We start from the raw sequence: 24,174 nt of genomic DNA, 5'->3' as shown, positions 1-24,174 counted from the left end.
TTTAAAATTACTGTTCAGCTGTTAATTGTCTTTTGTGTATATTATGTTAATTATATCTGTGATTAGGTACGTGATCTAAAGGTGTCATTATTCTTGGTTGATATATTTTGTTAACAAATGTTTGTTACAATTTTGCTGTTTTTATTAAACACATATGATCTTGTGTTTTTGTTTATCCTTGCCACTTTTACTGTTTAATTGGTTCGCCCGCCCCCCCCCCTCTGGAACTTGTCATTTGTAATTTTATTTTTATCTAAAGACTGCGTATAGTCCACAACTGCTGAGCTATCATTATGACATGAGCTTTTCCTGATTGAGGCATCACGATTCGGGCATTATCAGGGTTTTCCAGGTCAACAGTGACCATTCCTAACACCCCACTAGCACATATTTCTACTTATAACTGTTAACTGTAACTCTGTTATACTTGAGATTTAAATCCAACAGTATTGTCTTATCTCAGTTATGCCATTTGGTGAGTTGCCCATGTGTCTCATGCTGAATTGATTCTCTGTGCTGTTGAATCCTGCTTGCTGGGGAGGGGAGGGATGGGAAAGCAATGAAATTTTGAGAATTAGTAGCCTAGAACTGAGAATTTCCACCACGCTGTTTTATTAAAAATGAAATTGGCCAAGTTCTAAGTGTACAGGTTCACAGGTCACTGAAAGTGGCAACGCAGGTGGATAAGGTAGTCAAGAAGGCATTTGGCATGCTTGCCTTCATCGGTCGGGGCATAGAGTATAAAAATTGGCAAGTCATGTTGCAGCTGTACAGAACCTTAGTTAGGCCACACTTAGAATATTGCGTGCAATTCTGGTCGCCACACTACCAGAAGGACGTGGAGGCTTTGGAGAGGGTACAGAGGAGGTTTACCAGGATGTTGTCTGGTCTGGAGGGCATTAGCTATGAGGAGAGGTTGGAAAAACTCGGATTGTTTTCACTGGAACGACGGAGGTGGAGGGGCGACATGATAGAGGTTTACAAAGTTATGAGCGGCATGGACAGAGTGGATAGTCAGAAGCTTTTTCCCAGGGTGGAAGAGTCAGTTACTAGGGGACATAGGTTTAAGGTGCGAGGGGCAAAATTTAGAGGGGATGTGCGAGGCAAGTTTTTTACACAGAGGGTGGTGAGTGCCTGGAACTTGCTGCCAGGGGAGGTGGTGGAAGCAGATACGATAGCGACGTTTAAGAGGCATCTTGACAAATATATGAATAGGAAGGGAATAGAGGGATATGGGCCCCGGAAGTGCAGAAGGTGTTAGTTTTGGCAGGCATCAAGATCGGCGCAGGCTTGGAGGGCCGAATGGCCTGTTCCTGTGCTGTACTGTTCTTTGTTCTTTTGTTCTTTATGTTGATTTTCTCATAATTTCTGTTAAAAGTTATGTCACCTCTCTTCTGAGTTCTGTAACTGTTTAATTTACCATAGAAATAACTTATGTCTGCAGAATTCAGCCTGCTCCAAAAGCAAAACAAAACCATCCCTGTATCTTGAGGGCTATTCATTTATTATCCCTGCCAGGGAAATATTTTCCTTTGTTATAAGATTAAGATAAAGCTGTTCGGCAACTATTCTCCTGTTTAAAACAAAAAAATTGGGCACAACCATATTAACCCATTGGGTACTGAAAATTCAACTCATCTTTCAAAATATGGAGGCCCAAAGCTCAGAACCCCTCCCTAAAGCCCTCTGCCTCTCCACCTATCTCTCCTTTAAGACCCTCCTTAAAACGCAGCTTTTTGGCCAAGCTCTTCACTTCCCCTCTTAATATCTCCTTTGGCTTGATGTCGATTTTTGCTTGATTATGCTTCTGTGAAGTGCCTTGGGGTATTTTTCTACAGTAAAAGTGCCATTGTCACTTCAAAAATTGCACTCTTAGTATGCAGCGTGTAGGCTAAAGTACCACGGTTACTCAATTAACCTTTAGCATATTGATCACTGGATGTTCATTACGTCTCACGTCCCTTCCACAAGGTAGAAGGTACCATACCTGAAGTCCACAATATTTAAGCTGAAACTAAAAGAAACTGTCTGAAATCCTTGTCCTTCATAATAGTTTCTGGTGGATGCTAAATAGGATATAACCCACATGGAGCCCCTCTCAGCCCTTTCACCTGTAGTGGCATAGCCATACCCTGAACTAAAAAGCATGGGTAAATTCATCAATCTTTCATTCCCAGGGGAAGGAGAAGGCTGCACTCAGAGGAAGTCTGTCTGGTAGCTCCATCTCTCATCCACGTTCACTTCGAACAGCAGCCACCCAGTGGGAGCGCCGGATCAGTCAATTTTCCCTTCTGAAGGTGTCCTTTCTTTTCTTTTCTTTAAAGTAAAAGCAGGACACTTTGATCAAATAATTTATTTTCCATGGTCAGGCCATTACATAAACTTTTAATGCTTATGTAAGTCATGATTGAAATGTATTGTTCATTTAATGGCCTGTCTTTGAAAGTCTCGGTGGTTGAAATTGAATCAGCATTTGGAGAAATTAGAATCATCAGTTCCAGTGTGTATCTGAACATATTAACATTTCAAATAAGCAGTTTCAGCCACTTAACCAGTTTCTGAACAAAGGGATTGGCTGTTTTCCTACAGTTTGTGGCCCTCTGCTGAATTTTGAGAAAATGGAAATTTTCCCATTTATTGCAGAAGCTTAATTATGGTTTCATGGATTATGTCCATGAAAGTAGCAAGAAATTTGTACCTTTTATTAGTAGGGCTATTTCTCCAAGATAGAAATGTTGAATTTTTAAAGCAATGAAAACATATATTTCAGTAAGTGAGACTAGTAATATTGGCATTAGATCGTAAGTATTCAGATTGATGCTCTTTTCCCTATTGCCAGTATTATCAATCAGCTGTTGTCTTTTGGCAAAAAGAATCAACGCTGTATTACATATGTGCTGGCAAAATGAATGCAATGAATCTTATACCAAAAAATATCTGTATAGAGAAGTCATGTGCTCATGCTATTCAACTATTGTCAGTATCAGCAATAAAATAATGAATTTGATTTGAAAGTTGCTGTAAACACCTACCTAAAATATGAAGGTCATCCAAAGTTTGTGGCAAAGATGGTCGTCTGAACAAAATTAATTGCACTTCTTGGGAAAGAGCAAATTGAACAGTTAGTATTTTGTAGCCAAAGGTGCCTTTCTTCCCAGTGCCTTTGCTCCAAGGGAGTATATTGCTGAAATGAAGAAAACTGAGAATACCAGGAGATAAAGCAGCTTGGCCAGAAGCAGCAACCCTTGCATTTGCAGTGCACAAAGCTAATTGTTGCACTGGAAATAACACGGCTTCAGCCAATGTAGGCATCAGGTAGACCATATGGATATGGCAATGTATCTCGTAAATGAATATAGCAGTGCCACTTTATGCATAGAGCCAAATATATATAATACACTTGCATTAGTATGAAGAAAATGTGCTGTAGTAAATCAAATCTTATCTGAATTAAGCATTTTAATTCTCTTTTCAATTACTCAAATTGAGCCCCATTTGAATTATTATGGGTTATAATTGAATTGTGTTCAAATGGCTATGTAGAATGGGTAGATTGTTTTCCTATGGATATTGGTTGCCTTTTTAAAAGTCTTGTTTATCACCCCCCCCCCCCCCCACCCCATTGTGGCGGGTAAGGGAGCAATTATGTTATCTGTCTGCAGTATCACCAGCAAAGGTAGTTGGTTTTAAAAAAAGATATTAATCTCTGGTTAGGCCTCGGCTGGAATATTCTGGGCACCAAACTTCAGGAAAGATGTAATGGCCTTCGGAAGCATACAGAGGAGGTTTACTGGGGTGTTACCAGGGATGAGGGACTTCAGTTATGAGGAGAGGAAAAGTTAGGACTGTTTGCTTTTGGAACAGGGAAGATTGAGGTGGTCAAATAGATGTTTTCAAGATAGGTTTTAATAGAGTAGGTAGAGGAAAAATAATTCCCTCTGGCTAGTGGGTCAAACACTAGAGGTCATAGATTCAAACTCATTGGCAAAAGTTCGAAAGAGATGAGAAATTTTTTCACTGCATTGTTGTGATTTTTAAATTTGTTTTCATGGGATGTTGGCATCACTGGCAAGGCCAACATTTGTTGCCCATCCCTAATTGCCCTTGAAGGTGATGGTGAGCTGCCTTCTTGAACTGCTGCTGCCCATCTGGTGCAGGTACATCCACAGTGCTGCTAGGGAGGGAGTTCTAGGATTTTGATCCAGTGACGGTGAAGGAATGGCAATGTATTTCCAAGTCAGGATGGTGTGTGGCTTGGAGGGCAACTTGCAGATGGTGGTGTTCCCATGCATCTGCTGCCCCTGTCCCTCTCAGTAGAGGAGGTCAAGGGTTTTGAAGGTGCTGTCGAAGGAGGGATGGTGAGGTGCTGCAGTGCATCTTGTATGTGGTACACATTACTGCCACTGTGCGTCGGTGGTGGAGCGAGTAAATGTTTGAGCTTGTGGATGGGGTGCCAATCAAGCGGGCTGCTTTGTCCTGGATGGTGACAAGCTTTTTGAGTGGTGTTGGAACTGCATTTATCCAGGCAAGTGGAGAGTTTTCCATCACACTCCTGACTTGTGCCTTGTAGATAGTGGATAGGCTTTGCGGAGTCGGGAGGTGGGTTACTTACTGCAGAATTCCCAGCCTCTGATCTGCTCTTGTAGCTATAGTATTTATATGACTCAGCCAGTTCAGTTTCTGATCAATGGTAACCCCCAGGATGTTATTGGGGGATTCAGCAATGGTAATGCTGTTGAATGTCAAGGGGAGACGGTTAGTTCCTCTCTTGTTGGAGATGGTCGTTGCCTGGCACTTGTGTGGCACAAATGTAACTTGCCACTTATCAGCCCAAGCCTGAATGTTGTTCAGGTCTTGCTGCATATGGACATGGATTGCTTTGGCATCTGAGGAGTATCTGGGACTTACTACCTGAACAGGTGGTGGGAGCTTATTCCATAAGTAATTTTAAAGGGAAATTGGACAGGTACTTGAGGATGAGGAACTTGTGTGGTTACAGACAAAGTGGGAATGTGGGACTAACACGATTGCTCTTTCATAGAGCCAGCACAGGCTTGATGGCCTCCTCTGCTATAAGTTTCAATGATTTATAAAAAAACATTTGAGTGTATCGATTGACTGACCATTTTCTCCTTTCAAGATGATTACTTTAAGTGCTTATATTTATATGATCTATAATATATTCAAAACCTTGAGTCTGAATTTTATCAGTGCGCACGCTCCACAGCGGCGCGCTGTGAAGTCGGCAGCCTTCCGACACGGAAGTGCTGCCGCAGAGCCCCCGTGATATTATGCGTGGGGACTCGCCACACGCCATTTTTAATGGGCTGCAAGCCCTTAGAAGTAATTTTAATTTTTAAAGTAATATTTCGGTGCATTGAGTGTATAAATTGCAATAAATGATGGAAGCCCTTTCCCACCCGCCCCCCAGTGTTTGTTTTTGGGGCAATGTGAACTAAAGGCTGGCTCGGGTCTGCAAATGAAACCCGGCGCTAGCCCGATAGAACCACATCTGACCCCGAGCCCGACCTGACCCGAGTCCTTCCATTTTTTCCCAACCTGACCATCAGTGAACCTACTTTCCGTTTTTTACTTTGTTGCTAATCTGCATAAGCTTAAAATACATGTAACAAAACCACATTTCTAGTCCAAAAATTACACTAACATTGGAGCCACTTACCTGAGGTTGCGTGATAGAGCGTGTCCTACCCGACCCAAACCTGACGCATGTTGTTGGGTCCCATCGAGTTCGGGTCGGGTAGCCTGCCTTTAATATGACACCATGACCTTTGTTCCCAACCCCAACTTCCCCCCTGCCCCCCCTCCAACCTCTTCACATTTGCCCTTCAACCCCTTCCCACCATCGCCACAGCCAATAAGAAAGGTTTTCCCCACTTGCCTCTTAAGTGCCAGGCAATGACCAACAAGAGAGAATCCAACCATCTCCCCTTGTCAGTCAATGGCATTACCATCACTGAATCCCCCACTATCAACAACCTGGGGGTCACCATTGACCAGACACTGAACTGGATGAGCCATATACATACTGTGGCTACGAGAATAGGTCAGAGGCTGAGAATTCTGTGGCAAGTGACTCACCACCTGTCTCCCCAGTGCCTGTCCACCATCTACAAGGCACAAGTCAGGAGTGTGATGGAATACTCTCCACTTGCCTGGATGGGTGTAGCTCCAACACCACTCAAGAAGCTTAACACCATCCAGGACAAAGCAGCCGCTTGATTGGCACCCCATCGACACACATTCACTCCCTCCACCAACGACGCACAGTGGCAGCAGTGTGTGCCATCTACAAGATGCACTGCAGCAACTCACCAAGGCTCCTTAGACAGTACCTTCCAAACCCGCAACCTCTACCACCTAGAAGGACAAGGGCAGCAGATGCATGGGAACACCACCATTTGCAAGTTCCCTTCCAAGCCACACACCATCCTGACTTGGAACTATATCGCCATTCCTTCACTGTCACGGGGTCAAAATCCTGGAACTCCCTAACAGCACTGTGGGTGTACCTACCTCACATGGACTGCAGTGGTTCAAGAAGGCAACTCACCACCACCTTGTCATGGGCAGTTAGGGATGGGCAATAAATGCTGATCTAGTCAGCGACACCCACATCCCATGAAACAATAAGCAAAAATGTTTATAACGCGAGCGGTGTATTTTTTTTCATTCATTCGTGGGATGTGGGCGTCACTGCATTTATTGCCCATCCCTGATTGCCCTTGGGAAGGTAGTGGTGAGCTACCTCTTGAACTGCTGCAGTCAATGTGAGGTAGGTACACCCGCAGTGCTGTTAGGAAGGGAGTTCTAGGATTTTGACCCAGCGACAGTGAAGGAACTGCGATATAGTTCCAAGTAAGGATGATGTGTGACTTGGAGGGGAACTTGCAGGTGGTGGTGTTCCCATGCATTTGCTGCATCTATCCTTCTAGTTGGTAGAGGTTGCGGGTTTGGAAGATGCTGTCTAAGGAACCTTGGTGCGTTGCTGCAGTATTTATATGGCTACTCCATTTCAGCTTCTGGTTAATGGTAACCCCACGGATATCGATAGTGCGGGATTCAGCGATCATAATGCCATTGAATGTCAAGGGAAGATGGTTAGATTCTCTTGTTGGAGATGGTTATTGCCTGGCATTTGTGTGGTGCGAATGTTACTTGCCACTTATCAGCCCAAGTCTGGATATTGTCCAAGTCTTGCTGCATATGGGCACGCTCTGCTTCAGTATCTGAGGGGTCGTGAATGGCGCTGGACATTGCGCAATCCTCAGTGAACATCCCCACTTCTGACCTTATGATTGAAGGAAGGTCATTGATGAAGCAGTTGAAGATGGTTGGGCCTTGGACACTACCCTGAGGAACTCCTGCAATGATGTCCTGGAGCTGAGATGATCGACCTCCAACAACCACAACCATCTTCCTTTGCGCTAAGTATGACTCCAACCAGCAGAGAGTTTTCCCCCTGATTCCCAATGACTTCTGTTTTGCTAGGGCTCCTTGATGCCGCACTCGGTCAAATGCTGCCTTGATGTCACTCTCACCTCACCTCTTGAGTTCAGCTCTTTTGTTCATGTTTGAACCAAGGCTGTAATGAGGTCAGGAGCTGCGTGGCCCTGGTGGAACCCAAACTGAGCAGGTTATTGCTAAGCAACTGCCGCTTGATAGCACTGTCGATGACACCTTCCATCACTTTACTGATTGAGAGTGGACTGATGGGGCGGTAATTGATCAGGTTGGACATCTCCTGCTTTTGTGTACAGGACATACTTGGGCAATTTTCCACATTGCCGGCTAGATGGCAGTGTTGTAGCTGTACTGGAACAGCTTGGCAAGGGCGCGGCAAGTTCTGGAGCATAGGTTTTCAGTACTATTGCCGGAATATTGCCAGGGCCCATAGCCTTTGCAGTATCCAGTGCCTTCAGTTGTTTCTTGATATCACGCGGAGTGAATTGAATTGGCTGAAGTCTGGCATCTGTGATGCTGGGGACTTCAGGAGGAGGCTGAGATGGATCATCAACTCGGCACTTCTGGCTGAAGATTGTTGCAAATGCTTCAGCCTTATCTTTTGCACTGATGTGCTGGGCTCCCCCATCATTGAGGATGGGGATATTTGTGAAGCCACCTCCTCCAGTTAGTTGTTTAATTGTTTGCCAGCATTCATGGCTGGATGTGGCAGGACTGCAGAACGTAGATCTGATCCATTGGTTATGGGATCACTTATCTCTGTCTATCGCATGCTGCTTATGCAGTTTGGCATGCAAGTAGTCCTGTGTTTTACCTTCACCAGATTGACACCTCATTTTGTGGTAAGCCTGGTACTGCTCCTGTTATGCCCTCCTGCACTCTTCATTGAACCAGGATTGGTCTCCTGGCTTGATGCTAACAGTAGAGTGGGAAATATGCTGGGCCATGAGGTTACAGATTGTGGTCGAGTACAATTCTGCTGCTGCTGATGTCCCACAGTGCGTCATGGATGCCCAGTTTTGCATTGCTAGATCTGTTTGAAATCTGTCCCATTTAGCACAGTGGTAATGCCACACAACATGACTGAGGGCATCCTCAATGTGAAGGCGGGACTTAGTCTCCACAAGGACTGTGCGGTTATCACTCCTACCAATACTGTCATGGACAGATGCATCTGCGGCAGGCAGACTGGTGAGAACGAGGTCAAGTATTTTTTCCCCTCTTGTTGGTTCCCTCATCACCTGCCGCAGACCCAGTCTAGCAGCTACGTCCTCTAGGACTCAGCCAGCTCCTTCAGTAATACTGCTACAGAGCCATTCTTGGTGATAGACATTGAAATCCCCCACCCAGAGTACATTCTGCGCCCTTGCCACCCTCAGTGCTTCCTCCAAGTGATGAATATGGAGGAGTACTGATTCATCAGCTGAGGGAGGGTGGTAGGTGGTAATTATCTGGACGTTTCCTTGCTCATGTTTGACCTGATGCCATGAGTTCTCATGGGGTCCAGAGTCAATGTTAGGGACTCCCAGGACAACTCTCTTCTGACTTGTATACCACTGTGCCGCCACCTCTGCTGGGTCTGTCCTGCCGGTGGGACAGGACATACCCGGGGATGGTGATGGCGGTGTCTGGGACTTTGTAAGTTACGTCAGGCTGTTGCTTGAATAGTCTGTGGGACAGCTCTCCCAACTTTGGCACAAGCTCCCAGATGTTAGTAAGGAGAACTTTGCAGGGTTGGGTTTGCTGTTGTCATTTCCGGTGCCTAGGTCGATGCCGGGTGGTCTGCCCGGTTTCCTTCTGTTTTATTGACTCCGTGGCGGTTAGATAGAACTGAGTGGCTTGCTGGGCCATTTCAGAGGGCATTTAAGAGTCAACCATATTGCTGTGGGTCTGGAGTCACATGTCGGCCAGACCAGGTAAGGTTAGCAGATTTCCTTCCCTAAAGGACATTAGTGAACCAGATGGGTTTTTACAACAATCGACAATGGTTTTATGGTCAACATTAGCTGCTGTGGTGGGATTCGAACCCAGGTCCCCAGAGAAATATCCTGGGTCTCTGGATTACTAATCCAGTGACCATACCACTACGCCACGCCTCCCCTTGTCCCACTGTAATTGCACCATTCTGCCAAAGGTTGCACTATAATTCCTCAGTTTTGCAGCTTACAGCTTCTTGGCCTGTATCCTAGAAAACACAATGTTCTGCAAAACTCTACTCTTCCCTGCTTCCTAAATGTAACTAATTTAAAAAAAAAAAAAATTCTTAGGGTGGGGCATCTCTGAGAAGGCCAACATTTATTTCCCATCTCTATTTGCCCTTGTGATGGGCCTTCTTGAACCCCTATTGTGTGGTGAAGGTGCTCCCACAGTGTTGTTAGGTGGGGAGTTGTAAGATTTTAACTTGGTGATAATGAAGACGTGGCAATATATGCCCATGTCAGGATGGTATGTGTCCTGGAGATGATGGTGTTCCCATGCACCTACTGCCCGTGCCCTTCCAGGTGGTGGAGGTCGGGACTTTAGGATGTAGTGCCAAAGAAGCCTTGTTAACTCTCTATAGGTAGTACACATGATGACATGGTCTGCCGATGATGAAGTGAGTGAACATTTAAGCCAGTGGATGTTGATCAAGTAGACTGCTTGGTTCTGGATAGTGTCGGGCTTCTTGAGTGTTGCTGGAACAGCACCCATCCAGGCAAGTAGAGAGCATTCCATCACCCTCCAGACCTGTGCCTTGTTGGTAGAGAGGCTTTGGGAAGTCAGGAGGTAAGCCACTTTCTGTCAAACCCAGCCTCTAATCTGCTGTTAAAGCCACTGCATTTACGTAGCTTATCTAGGTCAGTTTCTAGTCACTGATCACCCCCAGGATATTGATGGTGGTGGACTTGGTGATGGTAATGCCATGGAATGTCGAGGGGAACTGGTTATGCTGTCTCTTGTTGGAGATGGACATTGTCTTCCACTTGTGCGGTACGAATGTTACTTGCCGTATATTAGCCCAAGCCTGGATATTATCCAGGTCTTTCTGCATGTGGGCATGGACTACTTCTTAATTGAACAACCTGTATGTATACAGCACATTTTACATAGTACAAACATCCCAAGGCATTTCAGAGAAGCGTTCTCAAATTGACCCCGATCAGCAAAAGGAGATAGTAGAGCAGATGTGGCGGGAAGCTGATTCTAAGTGTTTGGTGAATTACAAATGGAGCTGTACACTACAGTCATCATGATTGAGGGAAGAATATTGGAGTCAGATGAAGATTTCTGGGCTTACGATGCTGTCCTGAGGGTCTCTTACAGTGATGTCTTGGAGCTGAAAAGATTGGTCTGCACTGACCACAACCAGAAATAATGCACTGTAGGACTTGATGCTCACAGCTGTTTCTCGCTGACACTTTGGCAGCCAAATAGGCAAAATTTCACTTGCCCGATGGCTTCCCAACCCACCACAAAGCCATAATTAAAAATGTCCCTAAATGAACAGTTTTTGATGTGTGGTCACTGTTGTAATGTAGGCAAACATGGCAGCCAATTTGTATACAGCAAGTTCCCACAAAGAACAATGGGATAATTGTTTTAGTGATCTTGGTTGAGAGAATTATTGACCAGGACACCAGGAGAACTTCCCTGCTCTCTTCAGATGGTGCCCTGGGATCTTTTACATCCACCTGAAAAACACCTTTGACAGTGAAGCACTCCTTCAGTACTGCACTAAAGTGTCACCCTAGGTTATGTGCTGAAGTCTCTGGACTGGGAATTGTACCCACAGTCTTTTGACGCAGAGACAAGTGTGCTGCTGACTGAGCCAAGTTTGATGCTCAATAATAACGCACTATGCATTCATGCGCCCTTAATCATGTACCCTGTTCTTGGCTGAGACATAGTTATGGTGTTGATGCCAGTTGGTGGCAGAACACAATCTATGTTCATTATAATGCCTTTATTAATTGCTTGCTTTAAGAAGTATTATTTGCTGTCAAATGAACTATGTTATGTAATCTTTTATTCAAAGACTGTGCTGACAAGACAATTATTTAAATTTGCTACAGGATCTATTTCACCACCCCCCTCCCCCAATTAAATAATTGGAAATCCTTCCTGAAGGTGTCATCTGCAGATCAGTGGGTAGGAATTTTGCACCTCGAATTGGAAGGTTGTGAGTTCAAGCCCTACTCTGGAGACTTGGGTATAATGCAATGCAGTACTCAAGTACAGTTGCACTGTCAAAGGTACCAGCTTTGAAACAATAGGGCAGCACCGTGGCGCAGTGGTTAGCACCGCAGCCTCACAGCTCCAGCGACCCGGGTTCAATTCTGGGTACTGCCTGTGTGGAGTCTGCAAGTTCTCCCTGTGTCTGCGTGGGTTTCCTCCCGGTGCTCCGGTTTCCTCCCACATGCCAAAGACTTGCAGGTTGATAGGTAAATTGGCCATTAGCAATTGCCCCTAGTATAGGTAGGTGGTAGGGAAATATAGGGACAGGTGGGGATGTGGTAGGAATATGGAATTAGTGTAGGATTAGTATAAATGGGTGGTTGATGGTCGGCACAGACTCGGTGGGCCGAAGGGCCTGTTTCAGTGCTGTATCTCTAAACTAAACTAAATAATCCAGGACAAAATTAATTGGCATTTGGAAAAGTATGGGCGAATAAATGAAAGTCAGCACAGATTTGTTGGAGGCAATTCGTGTTTGACTAACTTGATTGAGTTCTTTGATGAAGTAATGGAGAATATTGATGAGGGTAGTAAAGATGATGTGTATCTTTATTTTTCCATGGTGAGACCCTGGAAAACATGGACCATTTTCGATAACTCGGGAGTCTCAACAAAGCCTGACATAAATTACGAAATCCACCACTGTTTTCAATCTGCCATCTCTGCCTTTGGCCGAATGAAGAAGAGAATATTTGAGCACCAGGACCTCAAACCCAGGACTGAGGTCATGGTGTACCGGGCAGCAGTGATACTTCTATTCGGGCACTTGGTCAATCTATAGCAGGCATGTCAAGGCACTGGAGAATTACCACCAATGCTGCCTCCACATATTCCTTTACATTTGTTGGCAGGACAGGCAGTCAAATGTCAGCATCCTGTCCCAAGCCAACATGCCCAGCATGAAGGTACTAATCACCCAAAACCAGCTTCACTAGGTGGGCCAAGTCATTCGCATGCCTGACTCCCAAAGCAACTGCCCTAGTCTGAGCTTCGCCCTGGCAAAATCCTTCCAGAAGGACAGAGCAAATGCTTTAGGGGAATTCTCAAAGTATCCCTGAAGAAATTCAGCATGCCCACCGATTCATGGGGAGCATCTCTTTAGATTAGATTTCAATGGGAGCACGCGGAGGCTAAGTCCAGGTAGCAGAAGGAGCGCACAGTCCCCCATGTAACTTGCCTATCCAACTCTTTGAACAGCAGCTGCCCCACATGTGGTACAAAATCTACAGTTCACGCATCGGACTCATTAGCTATGTTAGAAAGCCCTGAACTGGAGTAGAAGCAAGTCATCCTCTGTCTCGAGGGACTGCCTAAGAAGAAGGACTTTCAAAAAGTGCTCAACAAAGTACCACAAAATAGACTTGTTAGCATAATTAAAACCCATGGGATAAAAGACACAATGGCAGCATGGATACAAAATTGGCTAAGAGGCATAATGTTGAGAGTAGTGGAGAATGGTTGTTTTGCTGACTGGAGCGAAGTGTATTGTGTTTCCCAGGGGTTGGTATTGGGCTCATTGCTATCTTTGAGATATATTAAAGATCTGGACTTGCCTACATAGAGTATTATCTTAAAGTTTGCAGAAGATCTGAAATGCAAAAATGTTGTAAACAATGAAGAGGATAATAGACTGGTAAAATAAAAACAAAGTGCTGGAAATACTCAGCAGATCTGGCAGCATCTGTGGAGAGAGAAACAAGAGTTAATATTTCAGGTCTGTGACCTTTCATCGTAACAGTCCAGCGAGAGTGTTAATGACAGAATAATGAACAGCTCTGTCTAAAAGTACAAGCATGAAAAACTAAGTTTAAGACAGGCACACGGTTAAAAAATAATAAAGTAAAATACAATTAAAAGACCAATCATGCTGTGAAATTATTGAATTCAATATTGAGTCTGGAAAGGTGTAGAGTGCTTAATTGGAAAATGAGGTGCTGTTCCTCATGCTTGCGTTCATGTTCACTGGAACACTGCAGCAGGGCAAGGACAGAAATGTGGGCATGGGAGCCAGGTGGTGAATCGAAATGGCAAGCAATCAGAAGTTTGGGGTCATGCTTGCGGACTGAACGGAGTTGTTCCGCAAAGCGGTCACCCAATCTGCATTTGGTCTTCCCAATGTAGAGGCAACTGCACTGTGAGCAGCAAATACAGTATACTAAATTGAAAGAAGTACAAATAAATGGCTGCTTCACCTGAAAAGAGTGTTTGGGGCCTTGGATGGTGAGGAGAGAGGAGGTAAAAGGGCAGGTATTACACCTGCGATTGCTTGGGAAGGTGTTCTGGGAAGGGGACGAGATGTCGGGTAATGGAGGAGCGGATCAGGATGTCGTGGAGGGAACGATCCCTTTGGAATGCTGACGGGGAGGGGCGGGGAAGATACGTTTGGTGGTGGCATCTCGCTGGAGGTGACGGGAATGGTGGAGGATGATCCTTTGGATGTGTAGGCTGGTGGGGTGGAAAGTGAGGATAAAGGGAACCCTGTTGTTCTGGGAGGGAGGGGAAGGGGTGAGGGCAGAAGAATGGGAAATAGATCAGACACGGTCCAGGGCCCTGTCAACCACAGTGGGGGTGGAATCCTCGGTTGAGGAAAAAGGAAGACATATCAAAAGCGCTGTTGTGGAAGGTTGCATCATCAGAACAGATACGTCGAGACAGAAACTGGGAGAATGGAATGGATTCCTTGCAGGAAGCTGAGTATGAGAATGTGTAGTCAAGATAGTTGAGGACAGGAAGGGAAGTGTCAGAGAGAGACCATGTAAAGTTGAGAGAAGGGTGGAAATTGGAAGCAAAAGTTGATGAAGTTTCCCAGTACAGGGCGAGAACAGGAATTGGCACTGATACAGTAATCAGTGCACCGGAAAAAGACTTTGGGGAGGGAGCCTGAGTAGGACTGGAACCAGGAATTTTCGACATAGCTCACAAAAAGGCAGGCATAAGTAGGACCTATGTGGGCACAGGACTAATGCTTTGTCTTTCACCACCCCATTAGCACTCCCTTTGCCTTTGTCCCATGATGTCTTTGTCACTTAATCTCTCCTGCCCTCTGGCCTATCACACACCTTGGCTTTTATTCTCTTTACCCCCCCTGCCTCCCATCCCTGCTTCACTTGCTTAGAATCTATTACATTTCTAACCATTGTCAGTTCTGATGAAAGGTCACAGACCTGAAATGTTAAAGCTGCTTCTCTCTTCACAGATGTTGCCAGACCTGCTGAATATTTCCAGCACTTTATGTTTTTATTTCAGATTTCCAGCATCCATGGTATGTTACTGTTATTTAAGTGGTAAAATGGGCAAACACTTGGCAGATGACATTTAAGAGAGAAGTGTGAAGTACTACATTTTAGCAGGAAGAATGAGAAGAGGAAATCTGAATGAGATGGTACATTTTTAAGGGTGCGGGGAGCAGAGACCTGAGGACATATGTATACAAATGTATACATTGTGGCAAAACAACCTGAGAAGGCTGTTGAAAAAGGAAACAGATCCTTGGCTTAATTAATAGTGGTATAGAAGACAAAGGCAAGGAAATTGTGCTAAACTTTTATAAAACACTGGTTAGGCCTCAGCTGGCATATTGTGTTCAATTTTGAGTACCACACTTCAGGAAGGCTGCCAAGGCCTTGCAGAGGGAACAGAAGAGATTTACTAGAATGGTACCAGGAATGGGCGACTTCAATTATGTGGTGAGACTGAAGAAGCTGGGGTTGCTCTCCTTGGAGCAGAGAAGACTAAGTAGATATGATAGGGGTGTTCAAATTCGTGAATGGTTTTGATAGAGTGAAAAGGGAGAAACTGTTTCCAGTGGCAGAAGGTTCGATAAGGTCATAGTGTACCAGATTATGACAGACTCTCTCTAAAAAGGACAACCACAAAATAGCTTAGCATAAAGGTTACAACCATTTTAACTTCATTCAAGGAGCTGGTTAGCATGTATCTAATGTAAATGCATACAAGTATGTCATTACCATATATAATCACTTTTTTATGTATTGTTCAATACATTTGCTACAATCTAATACAAAGTCCGATAGGATGCTCTGCTGCTTTTTGCAGATGGGAGTAAGGTCCTATGGAACACTGGATTAATCTAGTGGCTAAAGCAATTTACACAAATTGTGTAATTTTCTATTTGAATGGGCTTACTACCTGCTTAGCTATCAGGGCCACTGAAGATACTTGAGACTTTTGGAAGCTAAGACATGTATGATAGTAATCTAAAACACAGAAACTGAAGTACATTGAAGAAGAAAGGCAGTTAAGGCCCCAAACATAACAGTTGTATTAGGCAACAGCATTATGCATGTGTTAATATGACAATTGGTGTACCTGCCAGCTCAGGCACTTGGATGAAGATGTCACATGTAAGGGCCTGGCTTGCATGTGATTCTTCCTCACTGTAAAGGTGTTTCAGCAGGGATATCTTCTGGGTCATTGCTTGGTCATTGTGAGCAGACATCCTCCTCCATGGTTAGGCCTCTGAATCTCAAAAGTTGTGCAGAATGTATGAAACAATAACAATCACAGATTCTTCAGCAAGCCTCTCTGCAATATGCCCCAAATCTGTCCAAGTCTTCAACTGTTACCCCTCCAAGGCAAGGAAGACAAATGGGTCAGTTTTACAAGCTTGCATTACTCATCTTCCAGGAAATTTGGATGTGCACTGCCCACAATTTTTTTGTCTGTATCGAGGGAAAATTATAGGCTGTGCATGCCTGAGCTTCCGCTACTCACTAACGCTCTAGTAGCACAAACTTGTAAAATAACATTCTACCCCTCATTCGCAGACCTGATGCTGACTTTGGTCAGGGATATTAAAATGCAATTTAATAAAATAGTTACTTTATTGAAGCGTTATTGGTTCTAATGAAAAAAATCAACAAACCATAAACTCCTCAATAACACACATTTACAATAGCCTGTTTTACACTCTGGTATTATGTCACGAATCTATAGGTATTTTCTGTACTTCAAGTACTGTCTTCTGGAGACAGTGTAATGGTTCATTCTGAAGTTCAGTACTGAAATGGGAAACAGATGGTTTAAAAATGCTGATTCAAAGTACAAGATAAATATTTGACTGTTTTAATGTACTTGAAAACTATATATTGTTTTTCTCATGGTGCTTATTTTACACAGCAGTTGGTAAATCGAGCGTAACCTTGCTATCACAAATAGATCAAGGAATATCAACTGTGGTTTTAATTCCGAGATGAACATTAGATTGAATTACACTGCACTTTCTGATGATCCATGCTGCTCTGGCTGCGTGGGTTGTATTTGCAAACTGCTCAGCTCTGCCTAACCACTTTAGAATGCTGTACTAGCCATTGTACCACAAGTATAGCCTCACCCTGTATCTAAAAAGAATCAACCGCAGTCACAGCACTGCCAGTTGGCAAATACAGCACTACAAGCCAGAAGCGAACGATGATTGGAAACTGAAGATAGACTGTATATGCAGTGCTGTGAATCTTAGGATATGACTTATCAGTATTGTAACCATGCACTCCCTATAATGATGTTTCTTATATTCATTAAGAAATTGACACTTTTACTAGCTTCAACATAATTTCTTCCACCAGACCATTGCACCAGCAGTTTTTTCTTTAGTATCCACTTAGAATAATTTGCTTATATAATACTGTGAAAATAGGTTGGATATACATCATAATAGGCACCACTGTTAGCAAAACTAGAGCACTGTCACATGGTGTTTTACCCAATAGTATATCACTTACTGCCCACTGATTTACCCCCCCCCCCACCCCCATTTTATTCCTGGGGGGAATAACTGTTCGCTATCTTCAAAAGTGCCACTCACACAGATAACTGAGAAAAATCTATTTTTGTTTGAATGAATGGCTTTGCTTTTCTCTCAAGCTTAAGTAGCTCTGGAGACAGCCACCAAGTCCTCATTTATATCCAGTTAAATCAAATGCCCAGTTCTAACTACAGCTGGTTTTTAACCTTCAGTCTTGTGACTTATTTAAAGGACAGCAGAAACTAAACAAAAATATTTCCTTTGTCATGGTCTTTATGATCTGATAAGTCTTGTTAAGCAACATTTAATCCATCACCTGTCCACAGACTTCATTTCCTGCCTCCACATTTATTTTTCCATCAATTGTTTCTTGACTTTTTTTGTCCTTTATAGACTTTGCAAAGGGTAAAAACTACTTTTTGTTTCTTTATATGGTCACTTGCTTTCTAATTCTGCTGCACAGCCGTTTAAAGGTTGATGACGTTCTATTTCCTTTCCTCGAACTTTGGCAAGCACCTCCTGAAGACCCATCCAAGATTTGAGGTAACTTGGCATATGAAATGAGGGCCAACTCAAGATGATCTGGTGGTCAGTGCTTCTTAATTTGTACCAACAAATGCCTGCAGTCCTTTATCATCAGGACTAGAAAATAAGCTTGTATTAGCTATATCATTTTACATTTCAGCAGGGTAAATGCAACACATTTTTAAAGAAGTGAGAAAATGTGTTTCCAAGTTAGCTTAGCTCTAAAGTGCTGTTGTCCTGGGTTATGTTTGGTACTGGTGTAATTTGATCTGGTTATATTTAATACCTCTGCATACATGTATTTAAACCATATTGAATTTAGTTATTTCTTAAGAAATTTTTGCAAAAATATCCAGATGCATTTATTAGTTAATAGTGAATCATAATGTTTATCCATTATGGCATGTAAGTATTTCAAGTTATTTTTCCAGTAGAAAATCTGAATGTTGAGGAACAATCAGACTAATTTCGTAAATAATGATTTGCTTGAGTTTAATCAGACTGGCTGTCCTCATCAACGTTGTCTTAATTCTGAATTTGGAGCTTTCTTTTGTGCTGAATGAGAATTGTTTTCAGCATAGTCACTGTTAGATATCGAACTTCGAGTGCTAATGAGTTGAATGTTTTTTGTTGTTGGAGATTTTGAATGTGAACAGATTGCTCTTTGCAGTTTTTTTTGTTGCTTCTGTATTAAAAAAATCACCATTTGGATAAAAAGGTTGTAGTTTTCACCAATTTTCTAGATTAAAGCACTCAGACTAGTTTGCTTACTGGTAACACAGCATCTGCAGGAAGGTATATTTGATCTAGGGCAAAATTGGTGATCTTGTGTGATGCTCATGTAAAGTGCAGTGATTGAAAATACACGAACTCACTCTGAAGAGTTATAAAAATTGACTTTTTTTTAATAAAGTGGACAGACCTGGCCTTTGTATATTCAAACTTTTTACTGTCTGGTACGAACAAAAGAATACATTCCAAGCTAAGTGGTGTTGCTTACACCCATCCTAAACCCATCCGGAGACATTTTTGAATTAAATGGGTTCTTCTGAAACGAAGAAGGTGTGAAGTAGCTCCGTTCTGGGCCATTGTTGGTCACAGGGAGGAAGATCTGTGCCTCTCAACAGAGGCGAGATGTGAGAGACCTTTAGCTTTAAATGTAGCTCTATGGGGAGAGAGAGATTTAGGGAAAAGGATCATCAAAGCTTGTCCAGCAGTGAGCTGGGAGAAAATCCAACAAGTGAAAAGGAAGGCACCCTGCTGTGAATTCTACATTTCAACATGTGCAACAGTAAACTGGAAGTAATACCCTGTCTTCAAACTGAACTTTCAACCAACAGAGAAATCTACTAACACCTCAGGCTTACAACTAACGAGAACTTGACCTCTGAGAAAATTCAACAGGTTTACCATGAACCCCAAAACCCTACCTTGCTTCAAACTACTTACCCCTTTTCCTCCCTGTCTCCCGTGGGCGCCTATGTGCACGCATGTGTGTGTGTAAGTGAATGTGTGAGTGGATGCTGTTTCGGGATGAGGCATATTGCTCAATAAATAATTAATCTTCTGTTTTAAACCTACAAGAAAACTTGTTGCTGTCAATTTATTTGACAAATAAAACACGATGGGGTTAAAACCCTAATAACAAAAAACACTTGCTGCAGTCAGGTGGGAGTTGAACAGTGGGAACCACCCACTCCTCACCACGTGGCCGTAACAAATTGAGGGCTTGTCAACCAGACAAACAAGAATCTGTGCTACAGTGTTCTAACCCCCTCTCTGACCTGCATTGTTGTCTAGCAAAGCTTTTGTTTAGCATGGTCATTAAATGTACTCTGTTGAGTTTGTCAGTGTTCTGCATCTGTGTGCACACGAATTCATACATATTAAAATGATTTTGGGTGAGCTGAGCTGTATAACTGTAATATGGGGGAAAGAAATCTTCCATATGCACTGAAAAGTATTACAGCACCATAGTTTTATTTTAAGATTTAAAATAATCAATTTAATATATACCTATTTTTGTAAATATTAATTTATAAGAATTCTAATTATTATGTTCTATTTTATAATAAATACTTTAAGATTCCCATTGCTTACTAGTAGTCCAGGTTTTTTACTATTAAGACGTTCTAGCTGCCACCTGGTTTGATGCTGCAATATATCACATGACTGATTTGAGATAAAAAATATGATATACTGAAAGATGCAGGCCTCAGATATAGGCCAAAATTTAATGCCCCACCCCCCCTCCAAAAGAACGGGCTGGTGGTAGGGGGTGTAAAATGGAGTGGGAGACTCACATATAATGTTCATCATCTCAGTACATAAGAGTTGAAAATCTCTGAAGTTTATCACTCTCAAGAGTTAGTGTTAGTGTGAAAACTTCTTTATCGTGTCATAACTAGTAGAAAGATTTATTATTTCCACTGGTATCTCCCAACTTGCGTGATAAGTGATATTTAAATAATTAAAAGGCATGCATCTGGCATCCTTCCTCGCTTTCTTAATTTCTTTTCTAAATTAAGAAGGGAGGCTTTCCCGACCTGCTCCTGCCTCCACTGCCATTTTACGTGCTTTAGGCCAATCAAAGCCCTAAAGTGGCCAATTAATGGCAGGCAGCACAGGCCTGAGAAAAGCCGCCTGACAAAACGTAGGTGGTGTTCTGACAGCATGGGGGGTGCCCTCCTGATCGGGCACCCTGTGCCCGACGGAGGGCCACCCCCAATGCCCAACATGTTTCCTGCCCCGCCCCGCTGCCCCTCCCCCTTGCTTCGCCTGGGCCTGACTGATGACCCCCAGCGAGGCACCAAAGACCTACCCTTTTCTGGGTCCGTCCTTCCTCTTCATATGTTAGCTGGGTTGTAGTCCCAGTAGTGGCCACCTCGCCTGGTGGCGCTGATGGGACTAAGAGCTGCCGGTTCGCTGCTTGGCCAGAAACTCCATTAAGCGAGATTTCCTGCCTCAATGAGGTGGGAGTCCTGCCTAAGACCAATTAAGGGACTGGGGACTGTAAAATCCAGATTGGATCCCCAGGCCGGCGGAGGCGGGATCACCACTGACTTTTCGGTTGGTGGATGGCTCCTGTCGGCCATGCGAAGAATTCCTGCCATAATATTTATTAATACCATTTAGCGACTACTTTAGTATGCAAGCAACCCGAGTCATTTCTCGCAAATACTTGTCTTCCAAGTTAATTACATTATAAAATATTATTGTACCCATTTATTTATATGATTTATGGAAGATAATTTTTAGCTTCTTTACTTTCCACTGTTGGTGTTCCACTGCTTCAAATTGTTTAGTCTCAAGGGACCAATACCAGAATGAGTGACCAATTGCAATGATCCAGGGCTGGATGATTAACTCCGGCTGTGATGTCTGAAGTAAGTATCAAAGCACCTTGTAAACTACCTCTTCTAGTTAATTCACTTCAGCAACATATTTAAAAAAAAATCTTAGTCCATGCAATGCTACTATTTTTATTTGATGGCTGAATGAAATCTTTCCTTTGTTTCTCAGTTGTTCATAATTTGCCTGGTTTGTCACAGTGCACTCTGGATATTGTAGTTCCACAGGAACAAAGTAAAATGGTATTTCCTATAATTCATCTCTCTGACTCCGAATTTATCCAAGAGCTAAAACAACCCAGGTCTTTTGTATCTGATTGTTTAATACATAAATTGTCATTGGTGAACTCTGCATAAGATTATTACATAGGAGCAGGGAGAAAGCTATGATTCCCATGATAGATTTCTCATACATACACAATGGGTTGAATTTTACTGACCCCCGGACGCCGAGGGTTGTGGTGAGGGAGGGCAAGGAAAATGCCTCTGGGGGCCGTGGAAAAGGTAAGTAATAAGTTTTAAGGTCATTGTGGGGGGGGGGGGGGGTGGTAGGAGAGGGTCGTGATAATTTTATTCACTTTTTTACTTACGTTTCTTTAAAATGTAAATGACATTGTAGGGCTGGAAGCCCTTTAAAAATGGCGTTGGCGCCTGCGCAAGGGCTCCAGACGCCATTGCCGGGGACGGACTGTCTGCTCCCTCCCATGTCATCAGGGGGTGGGGCAGTCCGCTTCAGGCATGTAAATGAGCCGCTGCGTTTAATATTGTGGCGGCTATGCGGGGTAAAGCCCGCTGGTGCACGCCGCCATCTTTGGAGCTCACTGCTGATCTTGTAAAATGCTGCCCAATTTGTCAACTGCTGCTGGAAATTTTCAGCACACTATTCCAGGATAAATTGCAGCACAAGGTCCAAAGTCCAGAAGAAGGGGAGATTCTTACAGGCAATTCTGGTATTAAATAATCAAGTTTATGTGCAAGCTTTTCTGAGAGTTTTTTCTCTCCCTTAGAATTGTGCAGTTTTAACATTTGTTTATAAATATTGTTTCTAGCTCTTTTATATTAACCTGGGTGAAGAGGGAAAATGGTAGCTGAAAGCAGTGTGAAGGAATTATTTTATTGGACAGTTATTTGGTACTTGCTGAGTATTAAATGGTAATTTAGAAAAGAAATTAAGAAGGATGCTAGATGCATGCCTTTTAATATTTAGTTATCACTTATTATGCAAGTTGTGAGATACCCGTGGAAATAATAAATCTTTCTACTAGTTATGACATGAGAAAGAAGTTTTTACACTAACACTAACTCTTTAAGAGTTGAAAATCTCTCAAGTATATCACTCTCAAGTACTGAGATGATGAACATTACATGTGAGACAGTCAAACCTATCTCGAGCTCTGTTACACAGTAAGCTTCAATTATGGACATATTTATCACACTGCTTTGTTGGCTATGAAATGTCTTTTATATGATTCTGGGGAACTTATCACCTTTCAGTCTGGAGTTCTATAAATGTTTCTATTACTCACCTTTGACCCTCCTCTCCCAGTCTTGAAAAAGTAGTGATGTGATGTGGTTGCTTTATGCATCCCAATGCTGATTGAGTAGGAACAGATCATGCTTCTTGTATTTTACTTTTGTAATGTACCTGAATACCTACAGACAACTTTTCATAGTTTTACTCTTCTGCTTAAAGTGCATATTTCATAATGCATGAATGAGTGTTTAGTTCCACGTACAGAAGTAATTGATAATGTTACACATTACAGATTGTAACTGTCATGATTAAACATTAGAAATCTAAGCCAGCATACTTCAATCCATGACTGGAATTCAGTTTGAATGACTTTATAGGAAAGTATCTGGAAACATTGGAATAATTAACTTGTAAGTTTGGAATTAAATGTAAAATATCAATGATTGAAAAACTGTAACTAGAATATTAAGTTGTTTTATATTTATTTTTGCTAGCCTTATTAGAGATGAGTAAACTGACTAGGCAATTTTTTGTATGTTTTTGAAACTGCATATAAAATGGATCATTTAATGGTATTTACTTTTATGTCAATTAATTTATTATAAAAGCAATAACTGATTCTTTTTTTGTCTTGCTATCTTTATTCCTCCAAAGACCCAAAATTTGGTGTTGGCAACCTTGCAAATGCTCTAGATGTTATTGAGGGGAAGCTAAGTCATCCAGTACGAAAAAGAAGACATGCAAAGAAAGATGACTACAACATAGAGGTTCTATTGGCTGTAGACGATTCGGTTGTTCGATTCCATGGAAAAGAGCATGTGCAGAACTATGTTCTGACACTAATGAATATTGTAAGTAGTCATGTTATATTTCACACTTGCTTTATTAGTAATTTATTTTCACATACTTGTATTTTATCCTATAAATTATTTTGTTCAGTGATATTAGCATATTTCTTTTGGGCCTCCTTATCTCGAGAGACAATGGATACGCGCCTGGAGGTGGTCAGTATTAGCATATATACCATGTGTAATAGAATTTTGAGTTTATCTTTTTCTGTCTTCTCACTGGATTTGAAGTTATGCTGAGGGGAAATAACATATATACATATGAATACATCTGTATGCCCTCCCTTAGCAGTTGTACCAGAGCTGTTAATTAAAGTAAATAGATTAGTACCTCCACTAAAATGGGAGGAGGAAATACAACTTTAAAAAAATTTGTTTGGGGGATGTGGGTGTCACTGGCTAGGCTAGCATTTATTGACCATCCCTAATTGGTTGTGGTGAGCTGCCTTCTTGAACCACAGCAGTCCTTGGAGTGTGGGTACACCCACCGTACTGCTAGGAAGGGAGTTCCAGGAT

The 24,174-nt window shown here is 42.7% G+C and overlaps 1 protein-coding gene across 2 annotated transcripts in view; it reads left to right on the top strand.

The window, feature by feature from the left end:
• Positions 1-24,174, top strand: part of LOC137355506 (A disintegrin and metalloproteinase with thrombospondin motifs 14) — a 216,831-nt gene that overhangs the window by 45,700 nt on the left and 146,957 nt on the right. For both annotated transcript variants that reach the window (XM_068020727.1, XM_068020728.1), the window contains exon 4: positions 23,465-23,661. In XM_068020727.1, coding sequence (XP_067876828.1) covers positions 23,465-23,661 — 197 coding nt within the window. The remainder of the gene's footprint in view (positions 1-23,464; positions 23,662-24,174) is intronic.

The sequence above is a fragment of the Heterodontus francisci genome, chromosome 42 (assembly GCF_036365525.1).
Source record: "Heterodontus francisci isolate sHetFra1 chromosome 42, sHetFra1.hap1, whole genome shotgun sequence".
Classification (NCBI taxonomy): domain Eukaryota; kingdom Metazoa; phylum Chordata; class Chondrichthyes; order Heterodontiformes; family Heterodontidae; genus Heterodontus; species Heterodontus francisci.
Note: the sequence above shows the minus strand (reverse complement) of the source record. Positions and strands in the feature narration are given on the sequence as shown.